Here is a 14924-nt window from a genome sequence, read left to right on the forward strand (position 1 = left end):
AATGTTAGATATGTCGATTAAGGATCGTAATTTTTCATTGTTGCTTAGTATTACCAATTTTGCCCCTGATTTAGGGGCGATTTCAGGCATATAAATAGTTTTTACACGTGTCCCTTAACCCTCACTCAAACCAACGTCACTGTGGTCTTGCCCCAATCACACGCAGGCCACGGGGGTCACGGTGAGTTAACTGGAACCTGGATTCAGATGAGAGGGTTACTTGCATAGCTGGAGAGGTTGTGTGTTTGAATAACACAGGTCAGGTAGAACCTGTAGCTCCCCAAATCCTAGACGTTTTGTATGTTTCTGACTTGATGGTGTCTACTGTCCAAACGGTGAGTATGAGAGGGTTTTTCGTTCAAATAGTGTACAATAAATAGAGCTCTGGTAAAACAATGCAACTGTGCTTTTACTTTTTAAACACGGTTAATTTCACCTTTGTGAGTTTAAAAGATAAGTATTGGAATCGCCACTCTTTGTAAAGCGCTTTGAGATGCGCTCTGAGGCAAGGTCAAAGTAGAATATCGTATTTCAGATGGGAGTTTCATTCTCTTGAGACTAGAAGGGCGTAGAGTTTTTTATAGTAGGCGTTGGGCTTTTTATAATCTTTTCATTTTCTCTACCTGTTTTTGTGTTTTTCAAAACGTTTATTGTGATATACAAGGAATTTTCAAGTATTGTGAAGTGATTGAGATTTTTTTAAATGCACTATATGAGTATTTATAAAGCAAATATAAGAAATATGAAATCAGGCTAAAAACTGAAATCAGGGTATTTACTGGTGATGGCTTCGTGATTGCTCTGTAATAAATTAGTAAGCTAGGTAAATAGCAATTGTTACGAACTTTCTTCCTAAAGTAAATACCTCACACGTATTAAAAACAAAGTTTTCGCTGCAATGAACCCAAAATTAACAGCTGTTCCTGTCTTGAGGGTATTAGAGTATGGGACTAATTACAACTCTTAATATAGACTAAGCAATTTGGTAGTACAACTACAAAGTTCCGAATGTAGTTGCAGTAATAAGTTGTTGATGATGGTTATTTCAGTAATGAAATAATATATTTAATACGTAATGATTTCAGCGTTCGTCGATGGCAACGATTAATGCACTATTTAGCTAACGTTGCATTCCAACCAACCAAAATACCAATACCAAACCAAGGTCTCATTTTCTAATCATTAATGGAGGTTTCATCAGTATTACAACTGCTAACGTACATAAAGACTGTAATATGCGCTAAAGAGTTTTGATATGTATATATTGAGACGTATATTCTGCGGAGAGAAGCGAAATGAAATTAAGGCAAATACATGTAATTAAACTTGTAGTATGTGCGGTCCAATTTGAGTGTTATTCGAGTCTATTTGTTCCTCTGTTTATTGTGATGGTACTCCACATTGGTGGTTGTTAGAGGGCAGAAGGGGTATTGAGTAATAGAGCTACAGTGAATAAAATGCGTTATTTCATGTAGTAAGGGTATATTACAGAAAACGTAATTTCAGAAGTTGTTGTTTAGGGCAGTTCTTCAAAACATTGTCCATTTTCTGTCTTATTATTGAGGTGCAATGATAGTGTTTTCAAAACAGCTGGTGCTCTGTTCCACTTGAAGGTGGAACGGTTGGTTAATCCCAGTCCGTAGCAAGCATGAGGAGGTGTGCACAGGACACAGTGCTGCTCCTGGCTCTTACTGGACTGGAATCCAGCTTGAATGACGGACAAGCTATTCACTGTTATAAAATTCCGAAACCTCAGTGTGGGTTCTTGGCTTTTAGGACCGGGAAATCACAGCTCAGTTTGAATGAGTGCAACGACTGCCATGACTTTGTGAGCAGAACTGTAAACGCTGCTAGTCATGAACATTCATGGTATGACTATTCCTGTTAACAGTATGAAGAAAATAATCAGTTTAAATATCACGGGGCTAACAGAATCTGGAGTGTTGTGTTCAAAGGGTACCCCCCTTTTTTTCTTAATCAGCGGACCCAACTACCCCTAATGGTCAAAATCCATGGACCTCAACTAGAAAACCTTCTTGAATGAAGTGCAACAAATGCATCACGTGAAAGTGCACAAGGTTATCTCTTATTTCTGTAGTATTCATGCACAAATGCCAGAAGATGCCATTTTACAATAGGCTAAATCTAAAGTCTTTTTTAAATTTTAAAGCCTGTGTGATACACCACATAATGAAATTCAAACCTACTGTAACTGTACTAATTTCGTGTTGCATTGAAACAGACAGAATATTTAATAGGTACGATATGATAAGACATTTCTGAGAAATCAGGCATTAAAGTGTTACACAGCTCAACAGCCATGTTTCACACACAGAGACTTCCAAAGCAAACATACAAACAGTTCAAATAAGCTTCATTAAAATAAATGTTACATAAAAGGCATGTACCTATACATAGTTGTTACACACCATTCTTACGGGAATCCATAAAGCTTGCTAGAACCTGTAAATTTACTTTCTCAAAATCACCCTAATCCCCTGTAATTGCACATAACCCTTCATTTTAGCATATAACAACTAATTGCTTTTGCCCAGAAACTGATACTCAGTAATTTTAAATTCTTGTCGAGTAGTTTAACTGAATATGGGATAAAGGAATGCCTTATTGTTGTGTCTGCATGAACTCTCAAACATGAGTTTGAAGGCATCTGTTGATATTCTTCATGCAGACCATGTGAGGGATCAGAGGAGATACTAACAGCTACTGTGAACATACTCTTAATGTAAGCAGTGTGAAAGTGGCTACCCTACCAGCTTAGAACACATCCTCAAGACTGGTAATCTTGCCTTTTGTTGGACAGAAAGACAGTTATAGCAGATGGTTATTTTGTACTGCATGACACATTGTACCACAGAGCTGAAAAACATGATTGAATTTGATGGCTGGCACCAAAAACCTGCAAAGAAAGTAAATTTACTGTTGTTCTTTGTTACAAATAAAGTCCAATTGTGCCTTCCACAACAGATGAGCATCTGTAGACTCACATAGTTATAGATTGTAACTTGCTTAATGTTTCTCATTATGAACTGTGACTGCTGAAAGATACTTATTATGTTCAAGACCAAAGACAATTTCTTCTGTTTCTCAAGTATTTTTAAATCAAGGCATTCTGGTCATGCACCATGCTAGGAAACTATACAGTTCTGTTAAAGGTTGGGGTCATTTTTATCATTCATCAGAAAATTTTATTAGGAATTGGTTTGAATCGCTGGCAACACCCTCGTTCATATACATAGTGAAGAGCAGTGGTGAACTCGCACACTCCTGGGGTGCTCCATAGTTAGTTAATACCTTGGAAGAAAGTATACAATTAACCCCCAGTATCCTTCTTGTAAGGAATGAATTGTACTAAAATATCAAATATGGATCGATCTGTAATTGAATCATGCTTGATAATAGAATGGTCAACAAAATGTCTGAAACTGAAGAAAAAGCAAGGAAAAATGCCCTAGATTATGATTTGTGTAAGGAGAGTAAGTGCAGCATCTTCTGTGCGTCTCACTTTTTTAAAGCAAACTCCTAGATATCACGTTTCCCATTTACTGACTGGCTGAGATTCTGAACCAAGATCCCGTCCAATGATTTAGTCAAAACTGATGTAAGAGGAACTGGCCTGAAATCATTGTGTTCTTCTGGTCAGGTTTTCTTAGGGAGGGGTACAGAATAGGAGGATCCATACCACAGATTGTAGTATAGCCATGTCTATATGAAGCATAGAGTGTCTGTAGACATCTGGAAAACTGATTGCTGTACCTTAGCTAATTCTCTTGTGAAGAACTTCAAAATAAATGCACTAAGAGTGCTTTATACACCAGTTGCCTTATGAACATTTGTAAACTTAAAAGTATTCATGATTTGCTCTACATTAATGATAACCCTGTCTGAACTGTTAAAACAATTATCAGAAGTGTTTGCTTTATCATAGCTAGTAAAAAATGAACTTAATTCATTTGAAAACTGACGTTCTTTATCTGTCACTATTGGTTTCCTGATTGGGGATATCCCAGCCTGTCTCTCTCCCAGAGTCTAGGATTATTAACTTTAAACACATTCTCCAAATTCTGATAGTGCAAGTTTTGCCTCAGGCGGTTTCTCCATTCATTTTTTCAGTCCTCTTCATTTCACCACAGTCTTTATCCTTGGAAAACGACCTTCCAAATAATAAAGGCATATATAACAAATACACCATGTATTTAATGTGCTTTGTTATATTTTTCTTTATTATTTGGATCTATATGCCCTCATCTGGAGTATTTTAGCATTCATACATTTCTTATGAAAAAAAATAACATTAAATTATCACGAGCATTCAGCTATACATATACAACAAAGTAATAACTGTTAGTTTCTGCCCACAGATTGGCTTACTGGTGCAAATACTGTCATTCAAACATTCTGAATCGGAATCCACTTTCAGTTGTTGATTGGTAGAACAAAAGCTTAATCCCTTGTACCGTATTAAGAACAAAATCAGCTGGATTCCAACTTTGTTCTGCAGGTTTTTTTTCATTGTGCTTGAGCAGGCATTTTGGGATGATCCGTACTAAATTAGCAGATTTTATTAAACTGACCCTATAATACTACATTGGAAATATGCAACATGGATTATAAAGAGTTTTAATTGCCTAGGAGCCTATACATTTTATCTAGGTGGTAATCTAATTCTAAAGATCTATACAGGGCGTGAGAGTTCTGATACGCATTAATGTACTTTTCCTCTTAAAACCCAGTATTTTTTAATATTTCACTATAAAATAATGAACTTTTCTGAACCACGGTATTGTAGGAATATGCGCTAGTAAGACGTTTCTCAACAACCGATTCAGCGGACAATCGCCGGGCAATTCCGGCACTTTACAAGTCACGAAGGTACAGTCGTAATGCATGAAATCCGTTTTTTCTTCCATTGTTCTGTTAAATCCAAGTGGGAGGCTTTAGGGAACAGATACAAGTAAAGGTGAGAAACTGTAAAAGTAGATGTAGATCTGTGCGGCAATGCAGAAGCTACGGTAAATGGCGTGGACTATAAGAGTTAAAGTTACTAATTACCAAGAAAATGCTGAACTGTGAATGTTGTCACTCGGTAACGGCTGATAAAAATAACAATGACAGACTGTTTCTAGCCATGTTTGGTAAGGGTGTTTATAAACTGGCTATTGTCTCCGCTCTCTGCCCACGCCCACTCCGGTAGGTGTTTGAAAGAAGGTGAGCGCATCGTATTTTACCTGTCATGCTGCGAGATCTGAGTAGAGGACAAAAACACCTTTAGGAACTCCGTTCACAAGCGCCCCATACACTACCAGACCTGTTCAGTCTAAAGGCAGAACACCGTTGCATTTAAGAACAGCACAATGGAGAATTAACACTTTAACTGCCTCCCATTAACCTTCATCTTTAGAAAACGGAGAGCCGTAGCCCCTACATTTCCATTGCTAATTGTTGAGGAACGAGATTTTAAATTTTATATGACACGAGATACTGGCAAACAGTTCGCATTGGCGTTCATGTAGCTCTTACTGTTCAGGCCGATCTAAAGTTAAATGTAAATGATTTAAAGTTTCAAATAATTAAGGAATGATTGTCACACTAGATATGCCTGAGACTGAAGAGGAGCCGAATTGATTTCTTAGTTCAAAATTATCTTCTTGAGCTGGGTTCTTAGCACTTTTTCGGTTATGTCTAGAATCTTGTAGACAATCTTTCAAAATACGTTCAGCACAAGGAGAACAAGGGCGTTAATAGTAATTTTAAATTAATAGTAGATCCTGGAATATTTTTGAAAAGGGTTAAATCGTGATGTAAATGACCTCACCAACCAAGCAAGTTTATAACATTGTGATCTTCCGACGTATTAATTAAACGTGATGAAAACTGGTCACCGATGTTTTTAATATATAACCGGTTGTTCAAACCGGTCATATAATAACAGATCAAAGAGAATTACAGTATCGCTGGTGATCAGAGAGCCGTAATAAACTCACACCTCGCTGTGTGCCGCAGAGAACGAGAGGGGGTGTGTTGAGGAACAGGGTCCGCGGGACCAGAGCAGCTTTCTGATGGACCTCAGATTAGAGTCGTCCTCATGCTGTGCAGTGCGGAGGAGGGGGCGGGGTCGGTAATGCTAACTGCTTCTCAACAAAGAGCGAGTATCCCTTTCAGCCTGTAAAAGTAAGATTCAAGTTTTTGCAGAGCTGGTGTGAAATTATCTAATTTCGAAAATGACATCTGGAACGGTTAAACATGCGTATGGCTTTTTACGTTAGAGTTCCACACGTAAAGGTGGAGAAATCCACATTTTCTTAATTTTCTTTAAATATATATAAAAAAGGAATGTACATTTAGCTGTTTATTCGCTGAAAAGATTGATACTAAGCAACGTTTTTTTCTTAAATTGATGTATCCCCCCCCCCTTAGATGTATAGCGTATAAAGCATAATTAAGAAATGTATCATATTTCTATAAAATTGAAATAAAGTATTTTGTTGCAAAACTGACATTCATTCGTCAATCTCTGTAACAGACTATTAACATTTCTGTTATATACACCTAAATTATACTTGAAAACTGAAAAATCTTCTCATTTGGAAATATGTAAACGCTCAAAGTGCCTTCCCAGTTGACTCCACAAAGCTATTATGGATACCGCATAACAAATAGAGGACCTGTCTTCGTTTTATTTCTCCTTCAATTCGTGTTGCTGGCGTCGCGGCCACCGTTTGGATACGTAGTGCGGTTTGTGGCATGTGGAGAGGTAATTCTCAGTGACGTCCATCAGCAGTCGCCGCGGACGCATAACCAACCTCCTGCTGCAGGATCCCACTGTACTTCAGCCTCCAGGGAGAATATACTCATCGGAGCAACCAAAGCCTTGTACTTTCACTGCTGGCCCTGTTGTAATCTGATTAACTCTGAAGCGCTCCGAGATGAGAGATGCGCCCTGACTGGTCATGTATATAAAAGCAAGAGAGCCATTCATTCACTAGAGGCAGCAGGAAAACTAGCACGGCTACTCTGAGAGAAGGGGTGTTATGTCCTGTCCAATTTCCACTTTAGGTTTGCACAATCGGGGTTACCTAAATTGAACTGGATAAGCAATTTCTCTTTTTCCTACCCGGTCTGTTCGGTCGTGGAGCTGTAGCGTTACGCACGAGTCGGTGCTGCACTTAACTACTATATGAGTGGGTGCTATCTAATGGGTATATAGGTTTGAGTTCCTTCAGGCGAAAAGAGCATTAGAACAGCAAGAATATATATTCAATAAACGTTCCGTGACAACGATGGACGTGGTTACCAGGGGCCTGATAGTGACGACTTTAAATGTAGTCTTTTTAATTTGTTGTTGTAGTGTTCCGCTGAAGGTGAGACGTGTGGAGGGAAAGATAGTGTTATAGCAATGCTCAATGATTATTATATTAATTGCGTATTCTGGATAGTGATGTTGCTTTTTAAATGTTATCTCAGGATGATGTACCCATGATAGCATCTCCTAATGATCCAATTAAGGTGCTGAATTGAACAGAGCGAGATATTATCCAGTGTGTATTATTGAAACCTCCGGTATATTATGCGCGTTATATCGATTAAGGAAAACAATGGACTATTCTTAAGGGAGCAGTTAACCACTCAGCCCTTATTTATGTACAGTTTTCCCATGTATGTGAGTATACCTGCCTTTCTCATTTACATTTTCTCCTTCTTTCTTGATCCCCCCACTGGTCTGATATCTCAAACCTGTAACATCACCTCTCTTATCTGCTGTTATTCTAAGCAGCTCAAACGATACGGGGGGTGGGGGGTGTCTCTATCTCAGTGTGACAGCGCCGTGTTGGTGTAAAGGGTGGGGCGAATTCAAGGCAGGGGATGGGGGGTGAATGAGTGGCCAGTGGATTTTCCACACAGGCACGCACATGTATTCAGCCCCCCGCGGCGATCAGTCATTCCCTCAGAGATAGCACTCCATTCTCTCCCTGATTACCCAGCGGGATTAACATGAAACTGTTAATTGTTTGCTCTTCAAATAGAGTCCGCTGGAGCCAGAAGTCTGGTGAACTTAAGGACCGTCCTCCTCCTCCTCCTCCTCCTCCTCCTGTGCCAGGTTCTGGGAGCCGGGGGATTCGCCGCTGCCCAAAGATATCAGCATGACAAAAAATTGGGAGGGTAGCAGCTTGCTGGGGGCAACCGCCCTCGCTAACCTGTGTCCTCCGAGCCTCAGAACCTCGTTCGACCTTAACCTTGACTGGTCAACGGCCCGTGACAAGCACTGCAGCCCGATCTATGCGCGCACAGACTACTTGACGAGCAGTATAACGCTTCAGTCGCCAAGCTCATTCTGGTCTGCCTTTCTCAGCCCCAGGCCCGTGGAGCCCAGGCTAGCACAGCCAGCATCCGCGCCAACACCAACAGAGCCTCCAGTGACAGTGTTACAGCCGATGGACGACGCAATACCAGGAGACCCCGGCAGGCACTCCGCCTTTACTTTTCCGGAGCAGCAGTCCGACCCTGGAAGAAATGATTCTGACGACCACGAGCAGAAAAGTGACACGGACGGACACTCGAAGAAAGACAGGAAAAAATGTTACCAGCGTTACCCAAAGCCACCATATTCCTACCTCGCTATGATAGCCATGGTCATCCAGAACTCCGCGGAAAAGAAACTCACCCTGTCCCAGGTAAGGCGGCTCACCTACGGTGAGAGGGACGCCTGGGATTCTGTGCTCTAGGTGTCCCCGGGAGATTATCAAATGACGACAGAAATTAATATTTAGACTGTGATTGAACTTCTACCGCAGAAAAACATGAACTTAGGTAACAAAAGGCAAAGTCAAAAACGGATAAACTGGAGTCGATAACACATTGGTCTGTAAACGGATGTCCATAGTGCACTCTCGGAGTTGCGCACCGCTCTTCTACAGAACTAGACTGGAAGACTCTTGTTTGCTATACACGTGGTTAATTTCTCAGACATGTTTAGCTTTAACTTCCCGAAATCCATTCTACAGAGCTGTTACCCACTAGGCAAAAAAGACATAATGCTGGAACTTCATTCCAAGCTTTTTTTCTCAACTATATAATTAGATGCCTTCATTTTTTTCCCGTTTTGAATACTTTTCAACAATACTTCGAGATGGGGAGAAAATGTTTTCCATTCCAATTACTTTTTTTCTATTTTAAAGAAAAATCATCATTCACCTAATTGGATAATTTAACTTAACGAGATTTCGGCCAATTCGACACCTTTGACACCAGTAACGTATATCAAATATAACGATTACGAATGACAATACAATAAACAATTACAAAGACCTTGTAGCTAGAAAGTTCTGCAATTCCCATTTAAAGACTAGTTCTGTATTTGTACCCTCCAGCCGTATACAAGACGTTAACGTGATTTCTGGGATTATTCTGCTTTTAAACTGAGTGACATGCAATTATAGCTCTAATGCCTATGAATGAAAGGCAGATATTCCGTCTACTGGCGAATTGTGTATTAAAATTATGCTCGATTAGTGTAAAAGCAAATCACCTGACGCATAAAAGATTGCAAACGAGAGGAAAACCTTCGAGCCATCCACCTAGCATGTATTTTACTAGCTGTTTGATCCAATGATTTTCTCCAGCAGTCTCTCTTGGTATCAACTTGAACGATGCGACTGGGCAGCTTGTTTCTACACTCCCGCAACATTTAGTGTGAAAAGTTCGTTTTTCGTTTTAAAGTACATTTTTTCCATGTACTTTTCACCCAAGGTGTCCTTTGGTGGTGTTTCACTGTTTATTCTGAAGAAACACACAATTACTTCTTTAATTGTCCCAAATTTACTTTGCCGACCGGCAAAACACATAACACAATACAAGAGAAATTAAATATATACATGAACTCAGTCTTATAAATGCATAAGTTACAGAAAAACAAGTTTATCAGCTTAGGTAAACATCTTTGTTGGTCTTCTCTGTTCCTGGCTAAAGAGGTTAATTGAGGTTAGCTTTAATTTAGAGCAATCTTTTCAGCCTCGGAACTCAGACCAAAGTATGCAATCTTTGATGGGATGGGGAGCCTTACATTAAATATGTCACGAAATAATGCTTTTATTTAATCACATCTCGTACATTTAATTCTATGTCAGCTTAAAATTACCAGAAAATTAAAACTCAACGTTTTATGGTTTCAGTTCCTGGAATAAAGAGCCGTTAGTCATCTTTGGTTGATCTCTTTCCTACTTGGTTTGTAATTTTTCAGACAAGCTGCAACTCAAGTTGACCTAATTTATGCAACGGTGTTCATTTTTTTTCTCCGAAACGAAGCCTGCCGTTACCTGCTTAAAACACAGTTGATAAAGTAATCGGCACTATTTTACAAGTAGCAGCCACGTCCGTATTATTCGCTTTAATAATGGGTACCCATTCCAGGTGGCGCTGTTGTCCGCAACTGATCAGGTTAAAGTTACTCTTCTCGCTGCAAACCTTAAGTGTACCAATTGTGTCATTGGATATAAGATATTTGCTTTGATGTTCAAAAGTTAAAGCAACACAAAACAGGACATCCTCTAAGACCATCAAGGGTACCTTTGCTGTGGTGGTGACCCCTGTGGGTGATCTGGGGTCACTACAGCCGAGTTCAACACTGCATGCGTGTGTTGGCTAAGCACTTGATACTGAAAAACCGTTGTGCAGCCTAACAAAATAAGCTGCAATGATTCCTGAGAGTTTGTTCCCTGAAGTCATGAGCCCTCATCACCTGTGCCAGACTGGAAAAAATCTGGGAAAGCTTCGCTTACCCATGCTGTAAATGCTCATAATGTGCGTGAATGGTCTTTGCCAACTGTATTTCACCTGCCTTGTAGGAAGACAGAATTGTCTGAAGTCTAGGACAGTATTGCTGTATTGTGTAAAGTAAACCTTTCTCCTCCCTCAGATCCTTAAGGAGATCAGCAACCTATTTCCATTCTTTAAAGGGAACTATAAGGGTTGGAAGGACTCGGTGAGGCACAACCTCTCCTCCTATGACTGCTTTGTGAAGGTAAGTCGTCATTTTGTTCACTTCTGATGATCAGTTGCCCAGCCTATCCTGAACAGTGTGAAGTCCTGTATTCTGTGCATCCCCTCACCTTGCTCTTCGGATCTTAAGCAAATTTGAAAAGTTTGATGAATATTCCAAAACGTTGGTGTAGTTAGAAAGAACCCAGATCTTTTGTGTTAAAATGTTTTAACAATTTTATTAGTGCAATTGGAAAAACATGGCAATATAATCACATTTTCGTGAAGCCCTGATCCTGTTGGATAGGAACATAAGAAAGGCCCACTCCATTTGGCCTGTCTAGGCCAATTGATAGTTGATATTTAATTTACCTTAGGGACTCGTAAAGCCCTTATTTAAAAGAAGCTAGGTTATTGGCTTCAGTAACATGGCTGAAGAGCCTGTCCCATACTCCCACAACCCTTTGCGTAAAAGAGCCTCCTGTTCTCAGTTTTAAAAAAGCTTTCACATAGTTTCCACTGTGCTTATGTTAAACTGTTAGAATACATACCATCTATTGGGTTAACTTTCTCTACCCTTCAGGGTTTTGAAGGGTAGACTTGGCCAGCAGCCATATCACCCTGCAACTAACAGCTGGCAGCCCAGTGAAGCTAAGCAGGCGTGAGCCTAGTCAGTACCTGGATGGGAGACCACCCGGGAAAAACTAAGGTTGCCGCTGGAAGAGGTATTAGAGATACCAGTAGGGGGGAGCTCACCCTGCGGTCCATGTGGGTCCTAATGCCCCAGTACAGTGACGGGGACACTATTCTGTAAACAGGCGCCGTCCTTCGGATGAGACGTAAAACTGAGGTCCTGACTCTTTGTGGTCATTAAAAATCCCAGGGTGTTTCTCAAAAAGAGTAGGGGTGTTACCCCGGCGTCCTGGCCAAATTTCCCATTGGCCCTTACCAATCATGGCCTCCTTATAATCCCCCTCTATGAATTGGCTTAATTACTCTGCTCTCGCCACTAGTAGCTGATGTGTGGTGAGCGTTCTGGCACACTATGGCTGCCATCGCATCATCCAGGTGTGTGCTGCACATTGGTGGTGGCGGAGGGGATCCCAATTACCTGTAAAGCGCTTTGAGTGGAATGTCCAGAAAAGTGCTATATAAGTGTAAGCTATTATTATTATTATTATTATTATTGTAGTCTTCTCTGTTGCGAGATTAAAAAGGCTCTTTTAGCCTGGTTTTAACTTTGCTGTTTTGCTTGTTAAATTTAGGTTACGCTGCCCCCCGACTCTGGAATGCTTTCCCAAAATGATATGCTATTGGAATTTTAAAACTTTGGTCTGTGAGCTAGACCAATTAATGATCTTTTTACTTATTTTTTAAATTACATTTCTTTTTAAATGTATAATTCACTTTAAAAGTATTAAGTATTATGCTAGATTTCCTTCAGGAATTGTGGCATGGCTTTCTTTTGTAACTTTTATGAAATGTACAGTTGATTTATAATGTATTACTTGCTGGTTCATATTCGGGAAACATTTTTTTGCTGCTGCAGTATTGTTTACCAAAGTTCTGAGGCAAACAAGCTAGCAACCAGCCCTCTTAAATGACAACTGGCTGAATTTGAAGCTTGACAGCTTGGCGTGGGGTCCGAGTGAAATAAACAAGCAGGTGTAAACTGGGGGTGTTGCCCATAGTCTCGGGTCGTGACCTGGCCTTTCCTGCCCCCAGGTGTTGAAGGATCCGGGCAAGCCCCAGGGCAAGGGCAACTACTGGATGGTGGACGTGGACCGTGTGCCACTGGAGCTGCTGAAACGGCAGAACACGGCAGTGTCACGGCAGGACGAGACCATCTTTGCCCAGGATCTCAGCCCTTACATCCTGCACAGACGAGGCCTTCCCAGTGCCACCCCGCGCAGCTCCCAGCACAGCCCCAAGGTGCCCGAGCCGCCAAGGCTGGACTCCTCCTTCGCCATCGACTCGCTGCTGGACAGTCTGCGTCCAGCGAGTGCAGCAGGGGAGCCGGCGCCTCATGAGGCGCTGGGGCACGGAGGGGGCTGGGGTGCCCCCCAGTCCCGGCACTCCTCCTCCTCCTCCTCTTCCAACAGCGCCTCGGCCAGCTCCTACAGCCCTGCCTCCTCATCGTCTTCGGAGGAAGACTGGAAGGAAGGGGGTCCCAGGAAGCGCCCCCAGAACCAAGGCAGCTCGGACTCGGAGGACGGGTGCTCTGGCGGCGCACAAATGCCCCCCCACAAATCCGCCAAGAGGACCACAACCGCCCCCTGGGAGCTGCCCACGTCCTACACAAAATTTGCCCCCCCCAATACCGTCGCGCCTCCAAGCATGTGCTTCAACGGTGGCTCCTTCCTGCCCCTGGGGGGGCTGCCTTTCTACAGCTACCGCAGCCCACCCTCGGTGCCCCCCCCTCACCACTCTGCCCCCTTTGTCAGCCCCAGCTACTGGTCCCTTGTGCCCTCAGGCAGTGTCTCTGTGCAGCCCACCCCCCTCCTCATGGACCTGGACACCCTGCTGCAGACCGTCCCGCCCAACAAGAGTGTCTTCGACACGATGACCTTCTCTGACCCGTCGCAGTACGCCCTGCAGAGCGCAGCTCCCCTCGCCCGCTATTCACCTTACTGAACTGCCCCGTCCCTCTCTCGCGCTGCTCTGAACGTCTCCCCATCTGTCCAACTGACTTTGCCTCCCTGGCCACAGGGGCGAAATCTTATTTGCACTATCTTTGTGTTGTTTTTGTTTGTAAACGCCAGCATTGCTTGGTCTGGAGCTTTTTGGCCAGGGTCTCGTTTTTTTGGTTCCTGTAATAGCTGGGAATAATATTGAGGCTCTGAGCCTCTACAGTCCATTGTGGAGCTGAAGAGCATCTATTAAATCGGACGTACAGGGTTTTCTCTGGATCTGTAGGGTTTCTTTTTAATCTGCCTTTTTTTCTATGAAATAATGATGTGACAAATTTTGTGCCTCCCTGGTCGATGGGAAAAGATATTAATATAGAGATGTTTTTTGCACACATTACTTGCCTAACAGGACAGAGGGAGGATGGAAGGAAGGTGTACATTTTGTGTTTATTAGTAATGTTAACAATTAACAGTGTTAACAAGGGAGAATGTATTTATTTTATGTACACATAGTAGGGCTGAGTCATCTGCCTGTGGCTGTGCAGTCAGGTACTGAAGTCAGAGGCCTAGACAAGTGCTCTGTTTCCACATCAGTCTACGCAGGAGGAGGGGTGCTCTTCTACCCAAGGAGAAGTGGGGTGGACTGGGAGGGGTCCCCAGGTTCAGATGTGGTCTTGCTAAGCCAAACTCAGGGTTGGGAAGGACTTTCAGGCTTTTCTAGATTGGGGCTTTATCTGTTGTTGTCTAGAATGCGTTTTGCTCAATGCTGTAATCATCGCACCAAAAGTTGAAATGCAGACTTCATCATTCTGCATGTAAATCAGAAACAAAAACCTATTACCTTACCAAAACTTCTAAATGGTACCAATATAGGCGTTAAAGAGCTTCAAACAGCACTAATTTGAAGTGCCTCTTCATAGTCTGTACAGGAGGAACAGATTATGTATTCCAGGGCCAGGGGTTTGATCTGTCACCTGCCATTGAATGTTGGGGTGATTTGCTGAACACATGTTTAAGTTGGACATCTCCTCTTCTCCCAGCTCAGAGGAGCTCGGATACACACTCACCCTCTGAGCTGGGAGCTCGGGTCCTCCAGCAGTGGGTCTGGTCAGCTATCCAGGCCGAAGAGCTGGAGAGTATTCAATCAAACCTGATTAGCAGACAGCTCTGAGTAAATGTGAACTTACTGATAGGCAAGGCTAAACTGGACATAAAACTGGACCTCCAGGAAAATAATGGGACTCCTTGATGATATCCTGTCTTCTCACTGTGTTCCCTTGGATGCAGACTTTGTAATGTAAA

General features: G+C 42.1%; 1 protein-coding gene across 2 annotated transcripts; it reads left to right on the forward strand.

The window, feature by feature from the left end:
• Positions 1 to 210: 210 nt before the first annotated feature.
• On the forward strand, positions 211 to 13709 carry foxh1 (forkhead box H1). Of its 2 annotated transcripts, XM_088643160.1 has the most exons (4): positions 211 to 335; positions 8369 to 8690; positions 10931 to 11035; positions 12718 to 13709. In XM_088643160.1, the coding sequence occupies exons 2-4, from the start codon at positions 8451 to 8453 to the stop codon at positions 13624 to 13626; spliced, it is 1254 nt and encodes a 417-aa protein (XP_088499286.1). In that variant the 5' UTR covers positions 211 to 335; positions 8369 to 8450; the 3' UTR covers positions 13627 to 13709. The 2 variants fall into 2 exon arrangements, with proteins under 2 accessions (XP_088499286.1, XP_088499285.1); XM_088643159.1 differs by lacking the exon at positions 211 to 335 and having other exon boundaries at positions 7873 to 8690.
• Positions 13710 to 14924: the final 1215 nt, after the last annotated feature.

Source organism: Lepisosteus platostomus, chromosome 8, assembly GCF_059453375.1.
Source record: "Lepisosteus platostomus isolate fLepPlt1 chromosome 8, fLepPlt1.hap1, whole genome shotgun sequence".
NCBI lineage: Eukaryota > Metazoa > Chordata > Actinopteri > Semionotiformes > Lepisosteidae > Lepisosteus > Lepisosteus platostomus.